Source organism: Branchiostoma floridae, chromosome 7 (genome assembly GCF_000003815.2).
Source record: "Branchiostoma floridae strain S238N-H82 chromosome 7, Bfl_VNyyK, whole genome shotgun sequence".
Classification (NCBI taxonomy): Eukaryota; Metazoa; Chordata; class Leptocardii; order Amphioxiformes; family Branchiostomatidae; genus Branchiostoma; species Branchiostoma floridae.
Window position 1 is genome coordinate 24,332,827 of NC_049985.1, and position 24,861 is coordinate 24,357,687.

At 42.9% G+C, this 24,861-nt stretch overlaps 3 protein-coding genes across 3 annotated transcripts in view; 1 reads left to right on the forward strand and 2 right to left on the reverse strand.

Moving 5' to 3' along the window:
* Positions 1-24,861, reverse strand: part of LOC118419822 (kinase D-interacting substrate of 220 kDa B-like) — a 58,812-nt gene that overhangs the window by 30,519 nt on the left and 3,432 nt on the right. The gene's annotated exons all lie outside the window — the stretch shown is intronic.
* LOC118419833 lies at positions 2,012-14,414 on the reverse strand. Its single transcript, XM_035826450.1, has 13 exons — positions 12,559-14,414; positions 11,427-11,576; positions 10,389-10,424; positions 9,025-9,231; positions 7,907-7,954; positions 7,700-7,728; positions 7,416-7,523; positions 4,999-5,082; positions 4,765-4,812; positions 4,322-4,438; positions 3,642-4,182; positions 2,830-3,063; positions 2,012-2,472 (listed from the first exon to the last, which is right to left on the reverse strand). The coding sequence occupies exons 1-13, from the start codon at positions 12,764-12,766 to the stop codon at positions 2,360-2,362; spliced, it is 1,923 nt and encodes a 640-aa protein (XP_035682343.1). The 5' UTR covers positions 12,767-14,414; the 3' UTR covers positions 2,012-2,359.
* Positions 15,170-24,227, forward strand: LOC118419835. Its single transcript, XM_035826451.1, has 10 exons — positions 15,170-15,746; positions 16,390-16,499; positions 17,419-17,687; positions 19,025-19,195; positions 19,444-19,537; positions 19,962-20,159; positions 20,503-20,624; positions 21,233-21,268; positions 21,504-21,625; positions 22,183-24,227. The coding sequence occupies exons 1-10, from the start codon at positions 15,493-15,495 to the stop codon at positions 22,718-22,720; spliced, it is 1,914 nt and encodes a 637-aa protein (XP_035682344.1). The 5' UTR covers positions 15,170-15,492; the 3' UTR covers positions 22,721-24,227.

The following is a 24,861-nucleotide window of genomic DNA, read 5'->3' on the forward strand; positions in this document are numbered from 1 at the left end:
TTCATTATTGTACTTGATTATGTTTTAAGACAGTCTCTACACACAAATGCAAACAAATTGGAATCAAAGCACGAAGGGATCAAAGATATCCTGCCCAATATCTCACTGATCTGGACTTTGCAGATGATCTTGCGCCAGTTGACATTATCAAGTCTGAACTATATTTACATATGTACACCAGAAAAACACTCTAAACCTAGGAACGTGTGTGGTGAACATGAAACAGTTGTTCAAAACCTGCTCACATAACGCAACATTCAAGACTGTGGACGCATTGAAGTTAGGCTAGAACTCTGTACAGACGATATAACCTTGACATCATTATCTATGTTTCACAGGTAGTCATCCGAACTGAGAAGTGCCTAGAGGTACATTCATGTATGTATGTCTAGATGTAATTACTATAAGAAAGTGTTATGTGGAGATTCCGAGCGAGCTCGCCGGAATGAGTGAGTGTTCTTTTATACATGTTCAACAGTTCTCTCATGTAGGGAACAGACGGTATGAGCTTTTGTGACGCTTCCTACGGCCTTATGCCGAGAGGTGTGTTTGGATTGTTTCTGCGTCTATCGTTTGGATATCTGACTCCAGAGTGGTGGACGCCAGTTTCTAAACTCTGAGTTGACCAATATTTTGTCAAGGACAAGGAGTGTCTGATATGTATAGTCAAACATTCCTGCAATAAGTTTTGTTTTGATACGTGTACTTTACAGTTAACGTTCTATAAGACTTGTAATGAAGTATATGCAACGGGAACCTATTCAGAAACCCCTTTAGAAGGTTATAGCGTTAAAACGGGCACCTGACTTCTCTTCGGTTGGGTAGGTAAATTGCGGTGGAAGGAGAGAGGTCTGCCTTGCCTTCCAATACCATGCCCCAGACACTATGACTGCATTTACATAATATTCACACACCTTAAGGGGAAAACACTCTTAAACTAGGAAGGTGTGTGGTTAAAACATGAAACATTGGCGTCATTTCGACACCGAGAAAATTGTTGGGTCGTGCCCACGGGGCGTGATTGGTGTGCCTGAAGTTTCTAGCTGTCCACGGGAATCACACCTCGGCGTTAATCACCCCTAATCGTTTTTTTAAATTTCGCTTTGTAACGCCGTTTTGATACATGCTTTACTGCCCGCCCGAAGAAGCGACCCAATACAAAAAATTGTTTCATATGCCAAAAAAGGGCCAGAAAGCCTGCAGTGTAGGCTAGAGTCTTCCAAGAACTAACATTCGTTGTGTTCCTGTAACCCCTGGAAGCTTAGTAAGTGATTAGGTTCAATAATAATAAAGGAGAAGATTTTTGTATGTTTTCCTTTTGTTTACTTTTTTACTTCCAATTTAATTCTTTTGCAATCGAATAGACAATATTTACATGTGTGCGGCTATTGTATCGGGGGTGGGGGGCATCGTCTAGTATTTTGCATTGTATGTTTTATAGACCCTATTTAGCGTGTAAAGTTGTCGTCTTGTTACTTCGGCTCTTTACTTTAGCTGATAGTACACGCTGGTCGTATGCAAGGAATCACGTGCGCTACTGTTTCGTTTTCTAGTAGAGGTCTTATTCTATAGCATATAACTATATCAGGTGTCACTGTAGTCCAAGCAGACAGTGCCACTGTTTTCTTGTCCACTGAAGAATCACTGTATGGAATTAAATGCCTTTGCTCAGTCTTAGCGTGGTTGTACCCAATTTAAACAAAGCTAAAACTAAAGGACAGCGGTTAAGTATGTGGAAGCACAGAAAAAAGAAAAGAAATAGCAGCTATACAATGGCCTTCTGTAATTAAGTGATTGGGTTTTTATTTTGGTCATAGTAAGGAACGATTAATGAAATTAAACTAGGATGACAAGGTAAAACAAGTTAAAAACAGATCTCAATACATGTCGTCAAAGGAATCTTACATCCTTAGAGAAAAAAAAAACTATTGTAAAAACACTGGTAGCTGCAAAAGTAGCATGGAATGAACATCGTTCCAACACCAACAACAGTGTAAAGGATTTAAATGCTTTTTAAATATTTTATTTGGGGTGGTAAGGGGGTAGAATCACTAATTAGTAGTTACGCCCAGATGCGTTCCACCCCATGGTAAGTATAGACCAAGTATTCAAAATGAATTACAATGGTGAAAAATATATTGGCAAACTACCCCCTTTCTATAAACAAATCATTTCTGCAAACCACACAGGTAAACACATTTGCTCTTAAATACTAAAAAAACAGAAGTGCATATAAATACAACAATGTGCATGATAGAAATTAGTATGTGCAGTTACATATATGATAGTGAACTTTAATTACGACATTTAAGTACGACATTTTTCCAGTATCTCCTCCTGGACTACTGGGACTCCTTGCTCAGGGCTTGTCCTTGTTCCGAACGTGGCGACACCTGTTGCTTATCAGCGATCCCAGTTGCCTCCTGAAGATGGAGTCTCCCACTCTCTTCCCGGCTTTCACTTCCACCCATTCTGTCCAAAACATAAAAGCAACGGAGTAAGTACGGATGTTACCTTGAATTTCCACGTCCTGTCAATGTGGATGATGAGACTACGCTGTCTTCTCGTTTACAGTCATTAGCCTTTTTGAATTACAGTTCTCCAAGTTGTTTTGCAAGACCTTAGAATATCTTTGACCATCATTTCAAACAGCTCTAAATAGTACATGTACCTCTTGAAGCTGGAAAACACGGGTATCCTTCCGCAATCGCATCACTATTTTGTCTTTACGGGGAGTTATACTTTTAAGCACTTTAATTCCGGATAAAGCAAAATTGACCGGATGATCCAACATGCCAAAATAATCAGGATGTAGACCACATTACTCACCAAAGATGGCCTGGACTTTGTTATGGTCCAGTGCTGGATAGTCACTGTCACCCAGCGCACTGCTCTCGGCGAGCTGTTTCCTGGTGAACAGGGCGCCGAGAAGCGGGGTCGTCACGCCCTGTGGTAGTTTCCCAGTCCTTGTGAACTTGCTCATGCCACCGGCCAGGCATTCCTCTGCCTTGGCCACCGCTTCGGCCGGCACCCGCACCTGCCTGGCAGGAGCCCCGATGAGAACTGCAAGTGCGCAATAGGTACAGATTTAGGTGACAATAAGAGTGTATTATCTGAGCAGCGTAACACAGATTGACAAAAGCTGTGGTCGAAGTAAGTGCTGCTTAACATTCTATGTGAGCTACATTTGCGTGTGTTGAATGGAAGTATCAATCTTCACCACGGGTGCCTAAGTATTTAAACGATAACATAGAATCTTACAGAAAACATACGACACTTAGGGCGCGATCACACGTGTGTATATTTGGAAGTCCGTATAAGGTCCGTGTGGATCATATGAATACATAAACACCCTGTTTTTCATGGTCGACAGCGAACCTAAGTTTTAAATGGTGTGTAACTTCTTCGACAACTCAATACGACAAATCATCGATTCGAAAATACACTAGTACGTTTTCACATAGTGATTCGTGCGATTTTCGTAAGGTTCGTGCGTTTTCGCATAGTGATTCGTGCGTATCACATAATGTCCGTACGACTCTCATAGGATGGGTGCAAATACTTAGGCACCCCTGAAGATATTATCTTCATTTCACGAGAGTAACTTTACCAAATTCTAAATAGATTACTGCAATTCGTACCCATTGGCTGGCTGTTGGGCTGCGTGGCGGCACTGCTGCCGGGACTGTCCTGAGAGTCCATGTCGGTGAAGGACCGGGACTCGAAAGGGTGCTGTGTGGGTGAGGCGCCGATCTCCTGCAAGTCGGGCTCGTTTACGGAATGGAGAGCCCCACTGATCGCCCCACCCAAAGCAGCACATCCTATCAAGCCCCGGCTCCCGAATGGTGACTCCAGGTCCCCTCTACTACTGGATGGTGACTCCAGGTCCCCTCTACTGCCGGCTGGCGACTGCAGGTCCCCTCTACTACCGGCTGGCGACTGCAGGTCCCCTCTACTACCGCCTGGCGACTGCAGGTCCCCTCTACTACCGCCTGGCGACTGCAGGTCCCCTCTACTACCGCCTGGCGACTGCAGGTCCCCTCTACTACCGCCTGGCGACTGCAGGTCCCCTCTACTACCGCCTGGCGACTGCAGGTCCCCTCTACTGGACGGTGGCTCCAGGTCCCCTCTTCCAGTCCCTGGGGTGGAGGGGGGTGCCGACCTGGCCGCACTTGGCGTGCCCTGCGAAAAATAAACGGGTAACCCAATTAACGACAGGACATAGTGATGAAATGGCCGATCAACTTAGAGCAATGCCAATAGAATAGAAGTTGAGCAAAGAATGTTTGGTTGTAGTTTGAGACATATACGCGCGACTTACCTTGCTCTTCGGCTTCTTCACCTTGTCGGTGAGCCAGTCCAGCTTTCTCTCCAGCGTGTCGAGCTTATCCAACTTGCCCTCTATGAGGGCAAGTTTGGGGCCGAACTCCTTCATTTCCTATTAAGGGCGGAAAATGATCGTAAAGTGTTTTAGGTAGGAGACTGTTATTTACTAGTATATCTTGCGAACTTCACGAAAATTCCGTGTCAAGTTCATTTAAAAAGTCAATGCAAATGTGTAACGCTAGCCATTCCTGGCTTCTATTTGTTAAAATCAAATACAGCCGTACATGTTCGTTCAGTTTACATACGTTGACTGTCACCAAAAGTATTGCAGGACTTCTACGGAAGAAACCGGTGCACGACTACATGTTACAGGAAAGACTCCATGCATCTGTCTCATGTTTATTCAACAAGGGCTCCTGTGGGTATGATGGCACTTACCCGGGTTGCCTCTCGAACTGCATCTTGAAGATCTTGAAGTGTAGCAAGCTGTGAGGAGAAAAAGTCATCATGATTGTGAGACTACATGTTTAAAAATATCAAAAACAAACACACATTCAGGGTCAAACTTTGCAGCAACAAAAAAGTCAATACAGTTTACGAAGCAAAAGGGTCAACTTGGTTACAAAAGAAAGAAACGAAGCAATATCAATATGGCAGAAAACTGTAGCGTACCGACTGTTCCTCCGTGGTCTTTTTTTCCTTCACGGGCTGTTTTTCCTTCAAGGAATGGTTCCCTTCTTTCAGTTGCGGCTCACCCTGTATTGAAATATTGCAGCACCTTGAAACGTACATCTTTAAGAAAGTCAGACATTTTGTGTTTGGCGGCTTCATGCTATAGTTTGAAAGCCTTGAAAGTTTTCATGGGAGTTCTTAACAGTCATGCAGAGAACTTTAGTGCCTCTGTCATGGCAAAGGCTATAGTGAGCACTATGTTTCATAATCTCCAAGCAGATCCTACGGTGCCATAAGATAGTATCAAAGCTGGCCAGGGAGTATAGCCGGCTAAGGGAGTCAAACGGGCACCAGAGATCTGCCTTCACCCTAACAGGGAGGAGCATTTCTATTGAATAAAGGTGTCTCTTCCCTACTCTCAAGGCAGAAGGTCGAAATCGCGAGAAAAAATAAAGTATCAAAAAACAAAGTTTATAGCTGGGAAAACAAAAAAAAAAAAAAATTTTGAAATAAAGAAAACGTAAAAATAAAAAGAAAAGAAAGAAAAAAATAATAAAGAAAAAAAAAAAGCTAATAAATAAGTTCGAAACTAAACGGTACAGTAAAATAAAAAATAAAAAAAAAAAGTAACGAGCGATAAGAATAAAAAAAAAAAAAAAAAAAAAAAAAAAACAAAAAAAACAAACAACCCAAACAAAGTACAAAACCACCCAAAAAACCCACCACAACCAACCAACAAACCCACAAACAAACCCACAAACACACCACCACCCAAAAAACCCCCTCACCCCCAAACACCAAAACCAACCCGCAAAAAAACCAAAAACAACGACCAAAAACCCCCCACACAACAGACCAAAAAACAACCAAAACCCACCAAACACACACAACAACCCCCAACCAAAACCCAACCACCCACCCAAAAAACAACCACACAAAATCAAACCCCACCCCAAAAAAACACGAAACACAACAACCACCCCAAACCCAACCACCCCCCAACCAAACACACCCAACAACCAACCCAAACATCCCAACACCAGCACCCCACAAACACACACACACCCACCAACCCATCACAAAACAAACCACACCACAACCCAACACAACCCACCAACCAGGAGGAAAACACAAACCTCCTTGGGCTCACTGAGCTTGTCCTGTACATTACTTGATCCGCTCATAAAAACGATTCGACCTCTGCTTGGAGAGTATCTCTTCCCCTCCTTGTGCGGTATTAACAGCTACACGAATATCCGAGGTGCTAATATTTTTATGAGCGGCTCAAGTAATGTCCAGGACAAGCTCAGTGAGCCCAAGGAGGTTTGTGTTTTTAACCTCCTTGGTGAGCCGCGCCGCCGGTCCCAGTGTGAGGTTCACTCCAGACGGCGCCGAAATACAAAGCTGACAGCATCACAACGTAACAGAAGAAACGAACCGGTACATGAAATTTCCACTCAAGAAATATAGTAAAAGTCCTATAATCGTTCCAAACTTACTATACGCCTTTATTTATATATAAAAACCTTAAATGAACGTTAGAATTTTGGCATTTTGAACATATAATCTGAAAGTAAGCATCTCTCACTACGTTTGGATGCGCTGAAGGAAAGCACAACACCATGCGCGGTCAGCCATTTTTTGTTTCGAATCTAAAGTTTCTGCAGTTTGTGTCCGTTTTTCGATCCGCTATTTCTTAATTCCTTGCAACGGCGAGGCGACAACAAGTCGAGGTTCGCGGACCTAAAGTAATGGGATACACTGATAAAATGGGGACTTTCGCCAAGCCAGTAGCAATGACAACGACTTGACATCTTTTCCTTCCGGGGCCGCAACAGTGGCCCGCTACAGTGGTTCTCGCGGCTCAAATTCCCACAGACTTCTCGAAAGATACGACGAACTTTTTCGTCCATGGTTCAAACTCGCCAAACCATGCCAACGGTTCGTGCAGTGACTCGTATTATGACTTCCTGTAACGGTCACCCAGCTGACACGCTTTCCGGGGCACGAGCCGGCAAGCCGGACGGAGGGCAATTTAGGCAATTGACACCTCCTCGGCAAGCACAATTTGATTAGGCAACAATTAGATGTTAATAGCCTTTCTTGAAGCCAAATGAAGTCAAATCCTACGGTAAGTTTGATACTATACATTACGCACCGTGGATCTGGTTGGAGATTATATGTTTCAGTTCTAGATCCTAGATGATCGGTGCCACACAACCGTATATTCCAAGCAGAGGTTGGGTTGATATTAGTGGCCGGTATTTCTTACAGCTCTCTCCCCTCGAGGAGGGCGCGTTAACAACAACAACAAGCAGTTCTATACAACCAGTTTTCCCCTGTTTTACATCAGCACTGTTGATATAAATTTGAATATATATACAAAGCTATCGCAGTAAGAGAGGAACGCAACGTACAGCAATGTCTCCATTGGCCAAGTCAGACACGATATTCATGGTTTCTTCCCTGTCCTGGTCCATCTGGGCTTTGATTTTGCGCCTCTTTTCGGCGCTCAGCGTCTCGACCTGAAAGCAGAACACAGTCGATATAGGCGACAACAACCACCGCCAAATCTACACGGCTAATTATATACTAAGTGCTAGGCGTGGTAAGCGTGGTAAACTTATAGTGGCAATGTCTTTATTATCTCAATTCGATAATGCTGAAAAAGAGCTCTTAAATTGCATGACCTGTTACTTACATTTCCGAAGGTTTCACTTCCTTTCTTTCCTGGAATAAAGTAGATAAAAGCTCTGTAGATCATTCACAGGCAAATATGTCGCCAACGGATAGACCGGCATTTACTGTATACAGTTTACTTGAATTACGTTAAAATAAAAAGTCAAGTTAGATATGGTTCAAGTCCATTGGCCGCCAACTTTGTTCTGAAAAAAATCAATGCACTTACTCTTTCCTCCTGTTGTCTTGACCGCCGGCTTCCGAACAGTAGTCGAACCTGTTAGTGGAGGGGAAACAAAAAGCAAGTACACTAAATAATTAATGTCATTTTTGGGAGGGGTTTTTGATAATGCTAATGATTTTGCGAGCGGTGAACTGTGGATCTTAGCCCTGGCCCAGTGGTAATCTGATTTTACAGAGGCTATGTAAATTTGAGATAAGCGCAGAAATCAAGAATACTCTCAGCTTCGATTTCCGGAATATCCTCAGCTTCAAACACGGCGGCTTTTTTCTTCCTAACAGCCGGTATTTGGTCAAGAACTACTCCCCACAGTGAATGTTTATTCAAATCTGGAGAGAATCTGCTGGAGATTAGTCTTTCTGTGGAGTCTATCTAAACGATAGAGCTCTTTTGAGGAACAGACGTGATTAAAAAACAGCACTGTTCCAGAAAAAAAGAGTCTATTTACAAGCATATGTTTGGATTCAAATATGGAAATCACGAATCTCCCATTGCTGGTATGGAGAAAAATATGCGCCACAACCTGCAATACAGATAGCCAAACAAAAAGTCCCCAGACTAACATACTATTATACATTTAAAACCGGAGGCTTATATCTGATGTGGATATTAATATAGTAGATAAACTATTAAAACAACGTAACAGTATTTTTATGCTTTACTTGACTCGTCTCAAATTCTATATAGGATGTGAGTTAATCCCCCAATAAACTAATTTTTCGAAGCAGATGTCTGGTCTTGTGTAGCTTTTGCACCCCGTTCTTTCAATTTCTTTTATTGCTTGAACACATTCTAAGGTTTTCACGTTTCTAGGACTTTCTTCAAGTGATTAACCCATCAGAAACGGTATATAGAACATAAAAAACAAGCCATAACCACTTAAGTGAGGTGTTGATTGTCTATCGTAATTGATTCTGATCCTATTATAAGCTGTGGAAATGCAGTGGATTCCAGAAACAGTTAAAATTTAGTGCAACATAATAGTGTGAGGGTAATTATAAGTGAGACTGACCTATACGTTGCAATTGCTCTGCTAATTCTGGAATCTGCATGCCATAACGAGCATAAGTATAGCACAGGACAAAAGGATAACACATAAGATTTACCTGCACCGTCTTTAATCTGTTCACTGTTCTCTTCAGTCTTCTCTTCATCTGTGTTCTCTCCATCTGTCTTCTCGCCTCCATTTCCTTGCTTCTTCCCCATACCTGCCTTGTTCCTTCTATCTGTAGCCATCTTTCCATCTTTCTTCTCTCCATCTGTCTTCTCGTCTTTTCCTGGTTTCGCCTTGTCAATCTTCTTACCTTTCTTCTCTGGAATGAGTCATGTATCGATGTAAGCAAAGAAAAGAGAACTGTTGTTGTTGTTGTTGTTAGCAAGTTAGTTGTGTCTGGATAGACAGATATAGATACAAAAGCTAGTGTATTACGCCGAAAGGCGATTATATCAGATACAGATACTAGCACAGACGCTACTGTGTATTACGCCGAAGGGCCGGCTAGACAGACACAGATACATTTGTACAGAAGCTACAGAGTAGAGTCTCCCAGCAGAGGTTCGTGTGTACATTTAGGCGTTCTGTGGGGCTTTTATTCTGGATCGCTTTCGTTATAACGCCGGATAGAAAGAAAATGGTATAAAATAGAAAGCCCGACAAAATCGTCTAAAACACGGCAAAAACAACCGGACACGAGAGAGAGAAGGGACGCACAACAGTGCATTTTCCACAACATTTGGCCACAATATTTAGCATCATTAACTCTAAGATATTGTTTCCATCCACATACATGAACATTCTGGCAGCATACAATACTATGTTTTCCTTCTAGTATGATACAACATATCATACTTTTCATAAGGCCATGTTGATTTCATTTCATGGATGACATCCAGTCGCGCATCAATTTTCGTCCGTTTGTGACCCTAGTTTAAATCAAACAAAGCAGCTACAAAATGAGCGTGTATATGCCGTAAGTTGACAAAAAATGTCGGAGTATTGATGTTGTAAAATGGAAAAGTCAATTCCAAAGACAAAGAAGACGCGAAAGAAAAAGATTAAGAGTTCACTGTAAGTCAGCTTGCGTACCAGACCGCCGCGCTCTGGTCGAAAATCCCTTCGGGCCCGGAAGCGACTTATCCCGCGGCCACCACAGACAGCACGGCGGGCCCTAGTTATCTACCGCGGGATAGATGCTAGAGATTGGGTGCTCAAGCGGTTGTCAAATCAATGCCGGGCAATGCCTGGTCAAATAATAAGCGCGGGATTTCATTTGGCGTGTGGGGTCTGGTATCAAGGCTACTGTTCAGTATACTTTACCCTACATTTCTATGTGTTTTCTCATTTGTTCAACCTTCCTGGTCGACCTTTTTTTTGACATAGTGCACTCCCCGGTGCCATTGCCCTTTGTCAGAATCTCCATGCACGAGTAGAACACTAACTATATGTATGGTAATGATCATATGTACTCACTTTTCCCTTTGCTCTCCTGGGGGGACGCGCCCTCATCTAAAGATGGATAAAAGTTGTTGTTATTGCTTTTATGCTAGGCTACAACAATAATTACATTGCAATCACATGGAGTAAAATACACAATATGTTTAGCTCTTTGACTAGTGTAGGATGCATACAAAAATCGATATCATTTTGATCGACCGACGACAAGTCCACAAAATCCCCCTCCCACCTCAAAAATCATCGTCATTACTGCTAGAAGAACTTGTTCCGTCCCGCTAAGCGGTGGGTGCCTTTGTAACTTATTTTGTTATTCTGATAAAGTTCTCTTTTTCTGATTACTGTGATTGGTACCATTGTTCATTGCTATATCGTAAATGAGTGGCTTGTTTCTCAGCAAGGAAGTCATTTTACCTTGAAATGAAACAGAAGCAAGCGTCTTACATGATCACTGCGTCACAAGGTCACGCGGTCATTAGTTACTATCCAAGCAGAGGTTAGGCTCCGGCTGTTTTTTTTAGTCGTTTAAATCGGGCTTTCTATTTTTGTATTTGTATCTTGTATTGTCAAAACCTAACTTGGCTAAGAAAACCCGATAAAAACGACAACAACAAAAAAACGTTTAAAAAAACAGCCGGAGCCTAACCTCTGCTTGGAGATTAGTCTTAATATATGCCCTTTTTTCTCAGAAAAGGGAAAGTTAGAACACTGCCCACTCCATCGGGAAACGCTTCCGTTCGCAGCTAAAATAGGATAATGTTTTTTTTTTTCCTTTCAATCCACATCCTTTTCAATGCCCGACATCCGAATCCCAGTTCAACGAATTACAGATTTGCAAGCCTGGTATTTATAATATTCATCACTTGAATCTAATACATACTAATATAGTACTGTATATTAGTATATTGTAACAAGGGGAAAGGTAGGGTTTGAGTTCGCGGTAACTGTAAACATAAAACCATATCGGCAATTACGGTCTGCATTTACAGTATAGGTGCCGAGTCTCTTTGGCCTGTCATGCAACTGACTTGTTATAGGCTTGGATATAACACTAACCGTCAGATCCGTTGTTATCCAAGGAAAGCAACTTTTTCTGGGAAGGCTTTCTTATCCTGCCGGTGCCAGTCTCCAGGTTTTCCTCCTCCTGGACCTTTTGCATGTTGTGACCAAGGCGAAGTGCCTCAGCTTTCATGGCCTTCTCATTGCCTGAAATCATTATAAGATACACCATGCATTAATCACCAAGGTCACCAGTTTTTAATCCATGAAATCCGTTCAGCGATCTGTCAAATTTCTTGGTCGCTTGCCCCAGATGGACTTCTAATGAAGTTGTGACTCGTGGGAATGGTAGTCCTCACAGCAGGCTATTTGTCTCTGTTGTGTGTAGATTACTCTGATAGCTACTACCCTGTGGTGATACTTGTACAGGCGACTACTAGTATTGTACTAGAACGAGAAGAATTGCGGTTCTGCCCAAACAATGAAGTGGCGAGATATGTGAATTAATTTGGACTCCATGCAATATTTTTTCGTACATATAGATTTTTTCGTAGATATAGCCTGGATAAAGGACTTCAGCTCGATCTCAAAAGTATAATCTTGCGAAAGTACTCTACTCTACTCTACTCTTGCGATAGATATTTTTCACATCGGTCTGGGGTCTGGTATTACTAAGGCTAACACTACCCCCCCCCCCCTCCTCAAAAAAAGGAGAACAAACTTTCTAACAGAGCATCGGATACAATCAAATCTAAAGAAATACCTTACAGTAACGTTCAATCAGTTGCGTCCAGCTGCCAATTATATCGTCTGTACAAATTTTAGAATGGCTAATCTGACGACATACTTGTGTCAACGAAATCGGAGCGATACGGAGTACGTAACCAGGCAGTGACATAGACTACTGTAACTCATGACAGACAACTAAAGGAAAAACCTACGGGAAAGGCCGCAGCTATACCGTACAAATTGATATCCAAACAAGAAAATCTTGAATTAACCATTCACAATCTACAACGTAGCAAATTCGGGTAGTCAAATGTATGAAATGAATGAAAACACACTTATGATGCATGAACGAGAATCATCGAACATTCGGCAACAAAATTAACCTCATGTTCGATGATGGTGGCCGCCTGAACACGAAGAAAAAGAAGAAGAATGACTAGAACACACTGAAGTTTCTTACCTCTATTTATCTCCATCGCCCGGAGGAGGTGAGTTTTCCTTTCTGCTCTAGGTTTGGGGTTCCTTAAGTCGGCTGGTTCCAGCCACTTAGCCAAGATGTTGAACTCGCCGAAGTCCTTGTCGTTTTCGGCAGGGGGCAGGATGTACGACACAGGAACGGCCACGTACGACAAGTCCACTTCATAGAGGACAACGGCCCACTTCTCCATGTTCAAACGATACTATATGAATGTTGAAAAACTTGAGCAGCGAGCGGATAGCGGGAGAAAAACTTCGACGGCCAGAAGAAATGATCGGTATGAAAAGGGCAATAAAAGTTTTCGCGCAAGCGCAATGTCTTCAAACTAATCCACACCATATGCCACCAGTGCAAATGCCGGACAGTTGCGCTCAGTTGGAAGTTATGAAAATAAATAAAATACCGTCTATCTTTCAGACGATCATTAATTAAACTGCGATGTGGCGCATTGTTCTTATTGAAAGCCGACATGACCATTTTCTGTAAGGGTGAAGGCAGCCTATTTTGATTTCGCGTAATTTGGAAGGGTCTTACGTAATTCAAGAAACGGTTCTGAAAGCGTCGGCATCCTTCCGTCTTGTGAGACGGTGGGATTGCGCCTTGGTTGGGTCAGCTCATGTTTGCGTGACACTCGCCTACTGTGGCTGTTAGCAATTAGATACACCATTACTCATTCGGGGCACGACAGGATTCTTTCCTGCTGGGGTCCTTCCCTCTGTGTGAAAAGTCATATTAAACGGGCCGAAAGTTTCCTGATGTACTTGGTTGAGCAGTCTCAGACCGGTCTGACGTTGCAAACGGGCCATTCGCGGCATCGATTTAGTAATGTCTTTACCGAATAGGCCCGGTTACATGCGCTACATGCAAGATCCTGCTCTAGAATGCCCTTCACGAACCAAGAGGAGACGAAAAGAGACTCAACGGAAGAGGAATGTGGAACAGTTACAAAGAGCGGCCGTTTCAGTGCCAGGCCCCAGCAATGCTCCAAATTACGACGGCGACTTAGACTCTGATTCCGAGGACGAACGCGTGGACAGTCCCGCTGGTGAAACTTCCTCTTCGCCATCATCATCATATCTCAATGCCGCTCCAACTCCCAACCCAACAGCGGGCCGCCTCGTTGGCGCCTCTCCGACGTCAAACAGTGATGAGCTATTATCAGACGTCTTTCAATCGGGTGATGAAGGTGAGAAGAGTGAAGGTGAGAAGAGTGAAGGTGAGAAGAGTGAAGGTGACAAGAGTGAAGGTGACAAGAGTGAAGGTGACAAGAGTGAAGGTGAATATTTTGAAAGCAATAGCAATGACGTGGCCTCCGACACAATCGAAAGTGTTGAAACAGCGGGTGAAGGTGAAAGCGACTATCAGGTGGTGTCCGACTTCTTTGAAATTGATGAGGAATCCAGCAAAAGTGGAGAGATGGACAGTGAGGAATCAGACTGGTGGTGGGATTCAGGAGAGGAGGACCTTTCCTTTGAAAGGGACTTTTTGAAGTCGGGACCTGAGTTATACAGTGGGTCTCCGATCACAAAGAACGTATGTTATACACTTGCCGAGATGTTTGTGATTCGGCATAATCTCTCATCGATAGCCTCTGAACATCTTCTTAAACTGATCGATCTGCTTTTACCGCAGCCTAATGACAGCCCCAAATCTAAGTACAAATTGAAGGAGTTTTTCGAAGAGATGTTCGTGCGGGACTCACATCCCAGTGTGTACTATTGCTGCTCAATCTGTCAAAAAGATTTGGCCAATGCTGAAAGCAGGTGCGACAGGGAAGCATGTCGTGGCGCAGTTCCGTCGAAATACTATCATAACGACATCGAATCACAGCTGCGGCGATTCTTCGAGGGTGAGTAGCGACTGTTTTACTGTGCACTATATAAGCCAATGAGACTACAGTACATTGTTCATACCCCCTTTTCACTAGGACGGCGCTTATTAATCACCGCGCTCTCTCTGCGACCTGAAATTTGACAGATCGGTTAACAATTATTAAGAAAAAAAAAGAATCTTTTTTTCGCTTTGTCTGTTCTTTGTTCTTAGTGACACTTACATTTTGTGTCATATACCCTGTATAGATTCAAAATCATATTTGCACACATCCTCTTCGTCGCAGTGAGAGCGCAGCGCGATCACCCTCCAGTAGGCCCCATGCCGACTATTCAAGTCGCCAAACTGACAGTTCAACAGAGCGGACACAGATTCCTTTCTTTCTGAAGACCATTAATGGCCTTATTCTATAGTCATGGCAGCAATGTTGTTTTGTTTGTTAACCGACACTCAATTAAATTTTTGGAGTGCGCTATCTTCCTGGGCATTGTTTGCTGTCAGGCCGGAGAGATTAGCAAGCACAATTCATATAGCCTCCTTCGCCGGCCTCTCTGGGGGCAATGTTGGATGGGTGGAAAAATGCCCCAGTTTGGGGCGAGTACAAGCTTCCCGGCATATATTCCTTTCCCGGCATTTTTTTCTTGTGGAGGGAAAATATGCCGCGAAAGGAAAAATGCCCCAGTTTGGGCGAGTACAAGCTTCCCGGCATATATTCCTTTCCCGGCATTTTTTTCTTGTGGAGGGAAAATATGCCGCGAAAGGAAAAATGCCCCAGTTTGGGCGAGTACAAGCTTCCCGGCATATATTCCTTTCCCGGCATTTTTTCTTTCGCGCCAAATTTCCCTCCGAGTCCCGGCGTGTTCTCAGTTGAAAATCGCAAATCGACCTAACCCACACAACCCCCAACAACTTCCGCCAATGCCCCAGAGAGGCCGGTGAAGAAGGCTACATAGAACGGCGGTTTAGTATCCAGGCTACATACGGAATTGAATACATACGCAAGTGTGGCCGCACCCAAAACTAAAGATTGAGATGCGTATAAAACAAAAACGAGGCGTGATGTCAAGATAGTTATGGATTCTCTGTATGTTATTCTTTTCAGATTCGCAGTTCCGTCGCATTCTGGATAGACAATATGCCTCCACGGACGGAAAAATCCGTGACGTGTACGACGGTCGTGCATATAAAGAGCTGACGAAGCCGGGTGGGTTCTTGGATCCACCTGGAAAGAACTTCACCCTATCTGTAAATACAGACGGGGTATCTATCTATTCATCTTCCACGATGGGTGAACTTTGGCCAGTATTTCTCATTGTGAATGAAATTCCACCACACTTGAGGTACGTACGTTTTAATAATTGACAGTTGGTTAAACCCCCATTCCACTTAATCTCCAAGCAGATCCGCGGTGGCGTAATTATTAGTAGTATCAAAGTTTCAAACCCACCGTAGATTCATTTGGCTTTACAAAACCTCCGGTGCCCGTTTGACTCCCTTTGGCCGGCTATACTTCTTGGCCAGCTTTGACACTATCTTCTGGCACCGTAGGATCCGCTTGGAGATTACATTCCACTAGCGGTCTCGCTGTCGTCTAAAACAGATGTGTGACCCCCCCCCCCCCCCTCGATTTCATAGTGTTGATTTATCATGACTGAGAAAATAGAACACAGAAGGCGTGAACATTAAAAGTTACATTGATTCCAAGCCCACACAGGTGTTATTGCCTTCCTGAGTGAGAGTGCAGTTAATTCTGTGTTTTATCATGACTGAGAAAATAGAACACAGAAGGCGTGAAAAGGCGTGAATCGTTTTCCCGATTTTCGTTGAGCGATCTGTCAGAGTTTAGGTGACAGAGTCAGAGAGATCGCGGCGAAAGCGCTGCATGCCCTTGTGGAATGGAGGTCTAATATTTATCGCATGTTCTATAGCAAATCCACATGAGCCGTGTGGTGAAATGAGAATGGTGTATCTTTTTGCGTACAGGTACACTAAGAAGTACATGGTGCTGTGCGGGTTTTGGCTTGGGACAAAGCCAAAAATGACCACATTTCTGAAGCCACTAATGATCACCCTTGACAAGATCTACCGCCAAGGTAAGTAACTAGCAATATTAATGCATCTGCAAACTTTCCTAATAGATTCCAATCGCTTCAATAATGACTAAACATAATCCTACCAGTCTTAAGGGACTTAGTTAATTATCATATCCTTAGTTTATATCTTTGAATCTCCATTTGTTAATTTTGTTTCAGTGCTTTGCTTATTTATTATTTTGTTTTCTTTTCTTGTAACTTATTTATCCATGTATTTGTATTCGTTTGAGGTGGCGGCATGAATATGAGTCATGACTTGAGTTTGCTAGCTGTCACCACGAAGGGCCCATTTTTTGTTATTTTCAATGTTGATTGCAACCTTCTTCTCATCTGCCTCGTTTTCGAACTCGTCATCTGATTTTTCATTTTTTCTTATATAAATCTTACTACATGTACCCATGACTCCTACAATGTATTGTTGTGTTTACAAAAGCGTGCAACATATGCGGTTATCGTATTCAATAAGCAAGGTTCCGGTGGCAAGGCGTTTTATACGTCTGCCACCCTCCACTCTCCTAGGAGAACACAGTGTTTTTCCAAATCGGGCCCGGTCGGACAGACATTTGAGATGACAATATGATAAGGATATTCATAAGAGTAATTCGTGTATATTCCTTTATAAACACTTTCATTTCTAGTTTCCTCAAACATGAGCGTCGTTCTCTTTCGCTCGATTTTTACACACAGTTACAGTAGCCTGGTAAGCATACCATCGGGAGCTCAGCCATCTCTACGGTGCTTGGAGTGTACCAAAAAGTCTAATTTCTAAAATTCAATCAATTTATGATTGAAAATTAAGAAATCAAGAGTAGAATTATCTGGACTCTGAGTGGTGGAGGATGTGCAATTGGCACACTTTTTCTAGATGACGCCTGACTACTTTCCTTTTTCTGTCATTTATTTACAATTCACAACTCAGGAATAGAGGTGAAGGTCTCATCGCACAGAACGGAGGTGGTGCGAGGTCTTTTACTGTTGGCCTGTGCGGACCTTCCAGCTAAAGCGAAGCTGGTTAATATGAAACAGTACAACGGAAAATTTGGCTGTAATGAGTGCGAGGACCCAGGAAAGACCATTGGCCGGAACCACCTGCATCGCATCTGGCCATACACCGAGTCGATGAGACTACGAAGCCACGAATCCATCAAGGCGAATGTTGTGGCAACACAGTATTCGGATGGTTTGCCCGTGAGTTCTATCTATTTTATTCTATTGTTTACATTTTCACTGAGACTTGCTTTTCGTCTTTGATATGCCTGATAGTAGAAATAGTATCCTTCGCTAGCCCTAATCCTAAGGGGGTTGGATGAACTTTGATGGTAATTCAGCCAAACAGGAAGGTCTCCTCCATATGAACCAGGGTAAACTCCTCTGACAAATATTATTCTCCCCGTAGCCACTATAAAGTGCACCTTGTCTAACAGCAGGAGTGAGGGCTGTTATGTCGCAAGTACTGTCCAAACATAATCTCCACGCAGATCCAATGGTACAGCTGGCGAAGGAGTTAGCCGGGACTTCACCGCGAACTTTAAACCACCGCGAACATTTTTCTATTATGGTGTTAGACTGCAGTCTATGGTGTTACCGCGAACTTAAAACCACCGCGAAAAGTTATTTTTCCGCTACCGCGAAATTAAATCCCCGCGAACTTAAATGCATTTACGTATCTTATTATGCCACCCATCGGATCTGCTTTGAGATTATTCAAACAGATGTTGGTGGGAAGCTAGAGTGTGTCCTAAGTTTTTTCTAGCCTCCATGAGAATGACAAGGCTGGCTAATAGCGTCAGAATTATTTTCCAGGAGACTTTTCGGTCGGAGGTATTCTATTTACGAGTTTAACGTTATATGCGTGGAATGACTCTCCTGGCCAATTTGCCGAATTTTTTATACCGAATTTTACTATCCCAGTACCCCCAGGACTGGTGGAGGTTAAAAGCTTTTTCCGCTCTCATGGGATCTCGGCTTCACGCCGTGATGTCTTTTGACATCACTAAACCCCACTCATTTTGAAGTACATGGGACAACTCATTTACTAATGTATTCAATTAATAAAGACGAATGCAACCAAATGATAGTAAACGTAGTAATGTTATGTGTTCCCTTACTTTAAAGTAAAAGCAAAAGTTTACTCTTGTCCTGGGAAAGTACATGCATTTAGACATAAAACAACCATCGATCGCTGAGAGACAGGCACAAAGAACGCTATAAATTTGAGCGCGCTCTTGGCTTCCCACCAACTTCTGCTTGAAGAGTGTTGGAGGCGGGACTATAAAATGAAATTTTGACTAAGAGGGCATGGTGTAGGGGGTGGAGGTGGCATGAGAAGTCAGTAATGCGATCCAAGGCTCTGAAGATCTCTAAAGTTTGGGAAAGGGTCATGGCATGGAGGAGTTTTTTGAACCGGGTAGGGTCGCATATTTATGACGAATATTTTATCTAACTGTGAAGTACTAGTAACCTGCATGGTGTCATATATCATTTCTGAGAAATTCTTTTTACAACAGATTATTCCTCCTCCACAGGTTATGGGCATCATTGGGGCCTCTGTGTTCCTCAGGTATCCGGGCTTGGATATGTCCAAATCGTTTCCTGTTGATTACATGCATGCCGTGCTGTCAGGCCTGGAACCGACGTTGGCGAATAGGTGGTTTTCGTCAGAGTATTCGTCTGAACCATATTACATCGGCAATTTCGTAAGTGACGGTTTTGTACCACATGTACTTGAACATAATAATCACAACATGTCCAAAGTGGATCCCTGTCTATATGACCAAATGCTTTCAATTTCTTTAAAAGATAGTTTACGTTGTCACAGTTGCGAAAGCTAGTAAACTTGTTCAACCTCACATTACCGCTTGCTTTAATCACTACTTCCTTCACGCTTCTGTAAAGTCACCATCGCCTATAGCTACGTGTGATATGGCTGTGTTCTTATTTGTAGATATCACATCTGAATAAGCAGATACTTGCTGTTAAAGTGCCAGACAGCGTCTCACACCGACCCAGAAGGATAACAGAGAGACATCACTGGAAAGGTAAGTAGGTCTTTGGATACTTTCAAGCATAGCAGTGCAACAACCTGGCTCAGGCGACCACCTGTCATTAGACGACACATTAAATCAGTTCCATCCATCTTCACATAGTTAAGACCCTTTCCCAAGTAACCAACTATCTTACCTAACCAGTAACTACTTTTTTGCAGTCCGAAAGGGGCATTCAACCTTCACTTAAAAACCAAAATTAATTGACAGCAGATAGCAGACTTTTTGAAGAATGATTTCGGTTATCATAGTTACCTGGTGGTGTCTTTGTACCATCTGTGACCTTTTCGATGCTATGTTAACTCGATAATGTCTAGACAATCTTGTTTTTAGATGAGTCTGCACAACATATGGATCCAGAAGTTACAAGTTTCGGGTAATGTAGCTAACAACATGTCTTACACTCCATTTATTTTAGCGAGCCAGTGGCGCACATGGCTGCTTCAGTGTTCCCTTCCTCTGGTACGAGAATTCCTACCGGCCGTGTACTTTGGGCACTATTGTCTGTTGGTGTCAGCCATCGCCACACTAGTGAGTGACGAAATTACTGAAGATGACCTGACGGCAGCAGAAGAACAACTGGACGCGTTCTGCAGGTCGTTCCAGACCCTGTATGGTAATTACATGATGTCTTCTTGTCATTATTCATAATACCTTAACATTTGGAGTAGGGGGCGGGGTGTAAATATAGAGCGTCATAGGGGACTACGCTTCCAATAAAGAGAAGTTGTTTGTGTAAGTGGAAATAATCTGTTTCTAATATGCCCTTTTGAACTTTTGTAATTGGAACACAGGTACTCTTAATCGTAATCTCTGCCAAAGATACCCCACCTCTTTTCCGGACATTATTTCATTTTGTGTTCCTGCCTGCGGTTCAATGCTTTACATTTTGACTAATTTCCATAGAAATACGGAGTGTGCAGCCCTGATATTTGTTATTTCTGTATGTAATTAATCAGGTGAGAAGCCTCAGACAATGAACCTGCACAAGCTGAGACATCTCGCCATGTATGTGAGACTTTACGGACCGCTGTGGGTGTTCTCTCTCTTCGGCTTCGAGTCGATGAATGGTCATGTGAAGGTAAATAGATACATACAAAATCGCTTTGTTATTAGAAAATATACTGAAAGGGGGCTAGGACTAGCGCGCAATTTCAGTTGTCTGCCTTCCTTCACTTCTGCCATGAGGCTGGCGAGGCTATGCTTTCAAAAATCAGTGTTGTTGCCTCCCTGTGTAATATCAAAACATCGTTTGCCAAATAGTAATAGTGCTTGTCGCGTATCCGGCAGCTGCGCTGATTCCCGCTGCGTCCGCTGATTGGTGGAGTCTACAACATTAGGTTCGTCTTACATGCTCCCTTTTCTGTCCGCACTACCCTCCAAGCAGAGGTCGGTGGGGGTTGGGGATGCCGACAGAAAACGGAAAAAAAAAGAGGTTAGGTCGCTGGGGTAGTAGTGGTCGGGATTTTTTCTGGGTCGCTAGGTAGGAATACCCATACAGTACCTGGTGGCAACATGATATTGCGGACGTATATGGTTTTCTATACCGGTCAAACTACGTCGCAGTTGGCTTGACCGGACTAGAAGATAGAACTTACTCTGACGCAGGAGATTAGCTACTTTACGTCGTGGTAGATTTGGCTATTCATTATGAGATAGGTAAAGTTTCTATTACTGTTTCTTTTGCAGCGAATGGTTCACGGAACTACCTTCATCGCTAACCAGGTAACTGCCTACAAGCATTGTCCCTTACTTTGCTACCTTTACTTTGGAACTGGGGTTTCAGGTTAATTATTAAATCACTTTCTCAACAGTATGCTACGGCTTGCGATAGTTGTCACATCTTTTCCATGTGTTTTCTTAAGGCCATATATTGTGTTATATTCGTGTACGAAAGTACCGTATAGAAAGTTAAGTAAAAAGACGTTAACCATTTTCTTCGCTATTGTTACATGTCTAGATCACATTCACAAAGACCATGAGTTGGGAACTTTGGAGACTTGCCCTTGCTATGCCGAGGGATCCGGAGAAGCCAACAGAAGTTAAGAAGCTAGCACACACACTCACCAGTGGCCACGGAATGTGAGTAAGAGTTTTATTAGGCTCCAACCTCTGCTTGGAAAGTGTAAAGTGTAATATGGAGATTGCGTATTGAATTACTTTGCAACAGGAGGGCTGGGCATCACAGGATGAGCCATACACAGGGAGAGTTATAGTTCCGCCCTGATCATGTATAATAATATATTTGGTAGGAGGAATGTCATAAATCTCCCAAATAGTCTGTTACTTTTTAGTCCTTTTTGTGTTCTTTTGTCAGGAGTTTTTCGATTTTTTCCGTTTTAAGGGGTCACTTGTCTACCTCACCTCGTGTCCAAACCTACAACAGCTTTTGGGTTTACTCCCTAAAACCTCCTTGCGCTACGCAAGTAGGAATATTTGCGTTAGAGTACGACAAGACTCCGAAGCTCAGGTCGAACAAGGAAACATGCAGGCGTTAGCCCTCCAGTTTAAAACTTTCACAACTGTTGTAGTAGACTAAAGACTACACTGGGGTAGGGTAAAAATATCACATATGATTCTGAAAAGTAAAGGAAATAGTTTTTTTTAAAATACTTCTTTGATTCTACTACCAATCCAAGGGCGAAGCGAAAGAAACTTGAGAGTGGCCTGTACTCCATCGGAACCGTGAGGGAGCGACCTGTTCAAGAAGACCATCTGCAGGCCCTAAGGTCAGCTGTGGGCCACAATGTGAACGACAAGTGCCCAGTATTCCATCGGGCTGAGGTTCATGGACAGACCATATACAGCAAACAGTATGGTCGGGAGAAAGCCCGCAACAGCAGAACAGTCGAATTCACGCAAGGCGGATCTGTTCACTTTGGCGAAGTGCAGATGTTCTGCTGCGTTAATGAAGGCTATTTTGCAGTGGTGAAAGATCTGGTGCCAGTCGCAAACCCGTTGATCGATTTGGAGACTATACATAACCTTATTGTCAAAGAAGCACTCCGTTCAGTTAGACGACAGCAGGTCGTTGAGATCACTGAAACAAACACATGTCGGGCCGTACCTATCTCTTCCTTGAGAAGGAAGTGTGTTCTAATGAACGTGGAATCTGCCGGGAATGACACATCGAAATTGTATATTGGAAGATTTCCCAATGTTGTTGAGCCGGATTAGTCATTCCCGATGGATTCCACTGAGCCTGACATGTGTTTGACTCAGTGGATAACTTTCGTTGTTTGCCTTTTGCAATGCGACTGGAACCTAGATCTTTCAACACTGCAAATACTTTACTGCACTTCGTTAAAGTAAACATATCCGCCTTGTGTGAATTCGGCTGTTCATGTGTGGGCTGTTCCCCTACATTCTTAGGAAGGAGAGGGATATGGTTTAGCAATATTTTTACTACTAGCCAACATCTATTGAAATCAAAAAGGGCAGACGTCAAAGTTGTGTTGAGCATTAGAGGGCTAAAATGGGATTATACTGCCATGTGCTTAAAAATCAATGATTTTCTGCCAGTTTTTGGTCCAATCTGACAGAAAATGTAGGGGATGAGCTTTCCCATTTGGCGTAAGGACAAATTTGAGTTGTTGGGTCCTGTGGATAAAACGGGTCAAAGGTGAGATTCCTTTCGTAGCGCGAGTTAATATTCGCGCGAGTTCGAGCGGAATGTTCCCATTTTGTATTTGAATGGTAATAAAGTAGACTATTGGACTTTCTGGCCGAGAATAATTTTTAAGATTGAAGGACGGTTTACGGTACTTTAATGACGACCTGTTTCAGTGAATTGAGCAGCCCTAACTTTGATGTCTGCCCATAACTACCTGACCGCATTGTAAATACTGCTTTGAAGTTCCTTTTGTTGTATATACGTATATGTAAGGACGGGACCGCAGTGTAAACAAGGCAAGTACTAACTTTAGAGTCTATATAGTGAAAAACGCTTTACATTCAGGACCGATCTGCGACATCTAGACTACTTGAAAAGCTTGACTAGTGAGTGAGTGCCAGTCAGAATTATGTAACACCACACGGTCGCCTAAGCGTCGGTCTTGAATAAAGTAATTGGTAGTGTACAAACATCTGGTTATCCTACATCATATCATTTTAACTTTGTACAGAAACATTGTCCATGCAAATACGTTGGATGTAAATAGATTTCAAAGTGCACATGGGTTTGTTATCAGATCAAGCCTATTAAATATAAGACGACAGCACTGTTATTTTTAATGTCGTAAATACGACTGAGTACATATTAATTTAGCTGTAATTAAATTATATGAACACGCTTGTGGAAATTCGGTTTGAATTCTAATGCTGGAAAGCTTCTTATTTACGTTAATAAGTTTGGTGTGAATCATTTCAGGAAGGCCTGACGTTTAGGGGTCCAATCTTCAAGCGCCTCCTGGTGTGTAACATAAACATCCAGTCTACAGTGGATTGGAAGGCTCCTTTCGGGAAGAGACAATCTGTCTGTTGCCCGGGTTACATTTCGCACCCAGATCTCGTTCGGTAAAGTGTTGGTTTTGTGTCCAGGCAGTATATTGACTTGCAACATGTACACATTCTCCTCAGCTTTCTCAATTACGTCTTTTTGTTAATACAGAGATATTATGGAGGTCTTTGATAATATTTCTGACATCAGTAAAGAGGAACAGCGATGTTCTGTATGTTTTAGAAATCCTGGATTTGTGCCCCTTTTTTCCCTAATCTCATCATTGCTAAAAAAAAAAACCCTACTGTTACATCTGCTTGAAGTTTGCACAGCTTGGACCAGAAGAGCATTCTTCCTGTGTCTTGTCTTGTACGTGTTTTTGTTTTCCCCTTGGGGACTTCCCATATGAGTGGCGGGAAACAGAGGTAGGTACAGTCGACTGTCGGTACGGAATGGTGGCGGGGAAATCTGCACTCGTTTACCATTTGGAGTACAAAGAAACTACTACAGCGGCCGGTGCATGGACATTTGTGATCAAGGAAACAAGATGACGACTAGTTCCAACTACCCAGGAAAGGCAGGATCATCTACGAACCAGTGAGATTTTGATTTCTTTGGTTTATAACAGGGGAGGGGGGAGGGCATTTTTTCCACCAATTTCCTCCGTGCACCGCCGGGTCAACTGCTTACTGCAGATTCCATAATTTCGATCGGAAAACACATACTGGGTCCTGGGTGTGCTCACATACCCCATAATAACACATGACAAATACGTATGCCACTGGCTCAAGCAATTTGATGGTTCGATAAATGGCGGGAAGACCTGTCATTTACTTGTAAGTTATTCCACATGTCATCCTGCATTATCTGACAGAAATTA

Bases quoted from the DNA above. Each gene is read 5' to 3' on its own strand.
- LOC118419833 (XM_035826450.1), bottom strand. From the start codon at position 12,766: ATGGAGAAGTGGGCCGTTGTCCTCTATGAAGTGGACTTGTCGTACGTG. The intron at 10,425-11,426 runs GTTAGTGTTATA...ATCCATCTTTAG, and splicing joins GGATAACAACGGATCTGACG to ATGAGGGCGCGTCCCCCCAG. The intron at 4,183-4,321 runs GTAAGTCGCGCG...TATTTTTCGCAG, and splicing joins TGAAGAAGCCGAAGAGCAAG to GGCACGCCAAGTGCGGCCAG.
- LOC118419835 (XM_035826451.1), top strand. From the start codon at position 15,493: ATGTTATTCTTTTCAGATTCGCAGTTCCGTCGCATTCTGGATAGACAA. The intron at 17,688-19,024 runs GTGAGTTCTATC...CCTCCTCCACAG, and splicing joins AGTATTCGGATGGTTTGCCC to GTTATGGGCATCATTGGGGC. The intron at 21,269-21,503 runs GTAACTGCCTAC...TTACATGTCTAG, and splicing joins CTACCTTCATCGCTAACCAG to ATCACATTCACAAAGACCAT.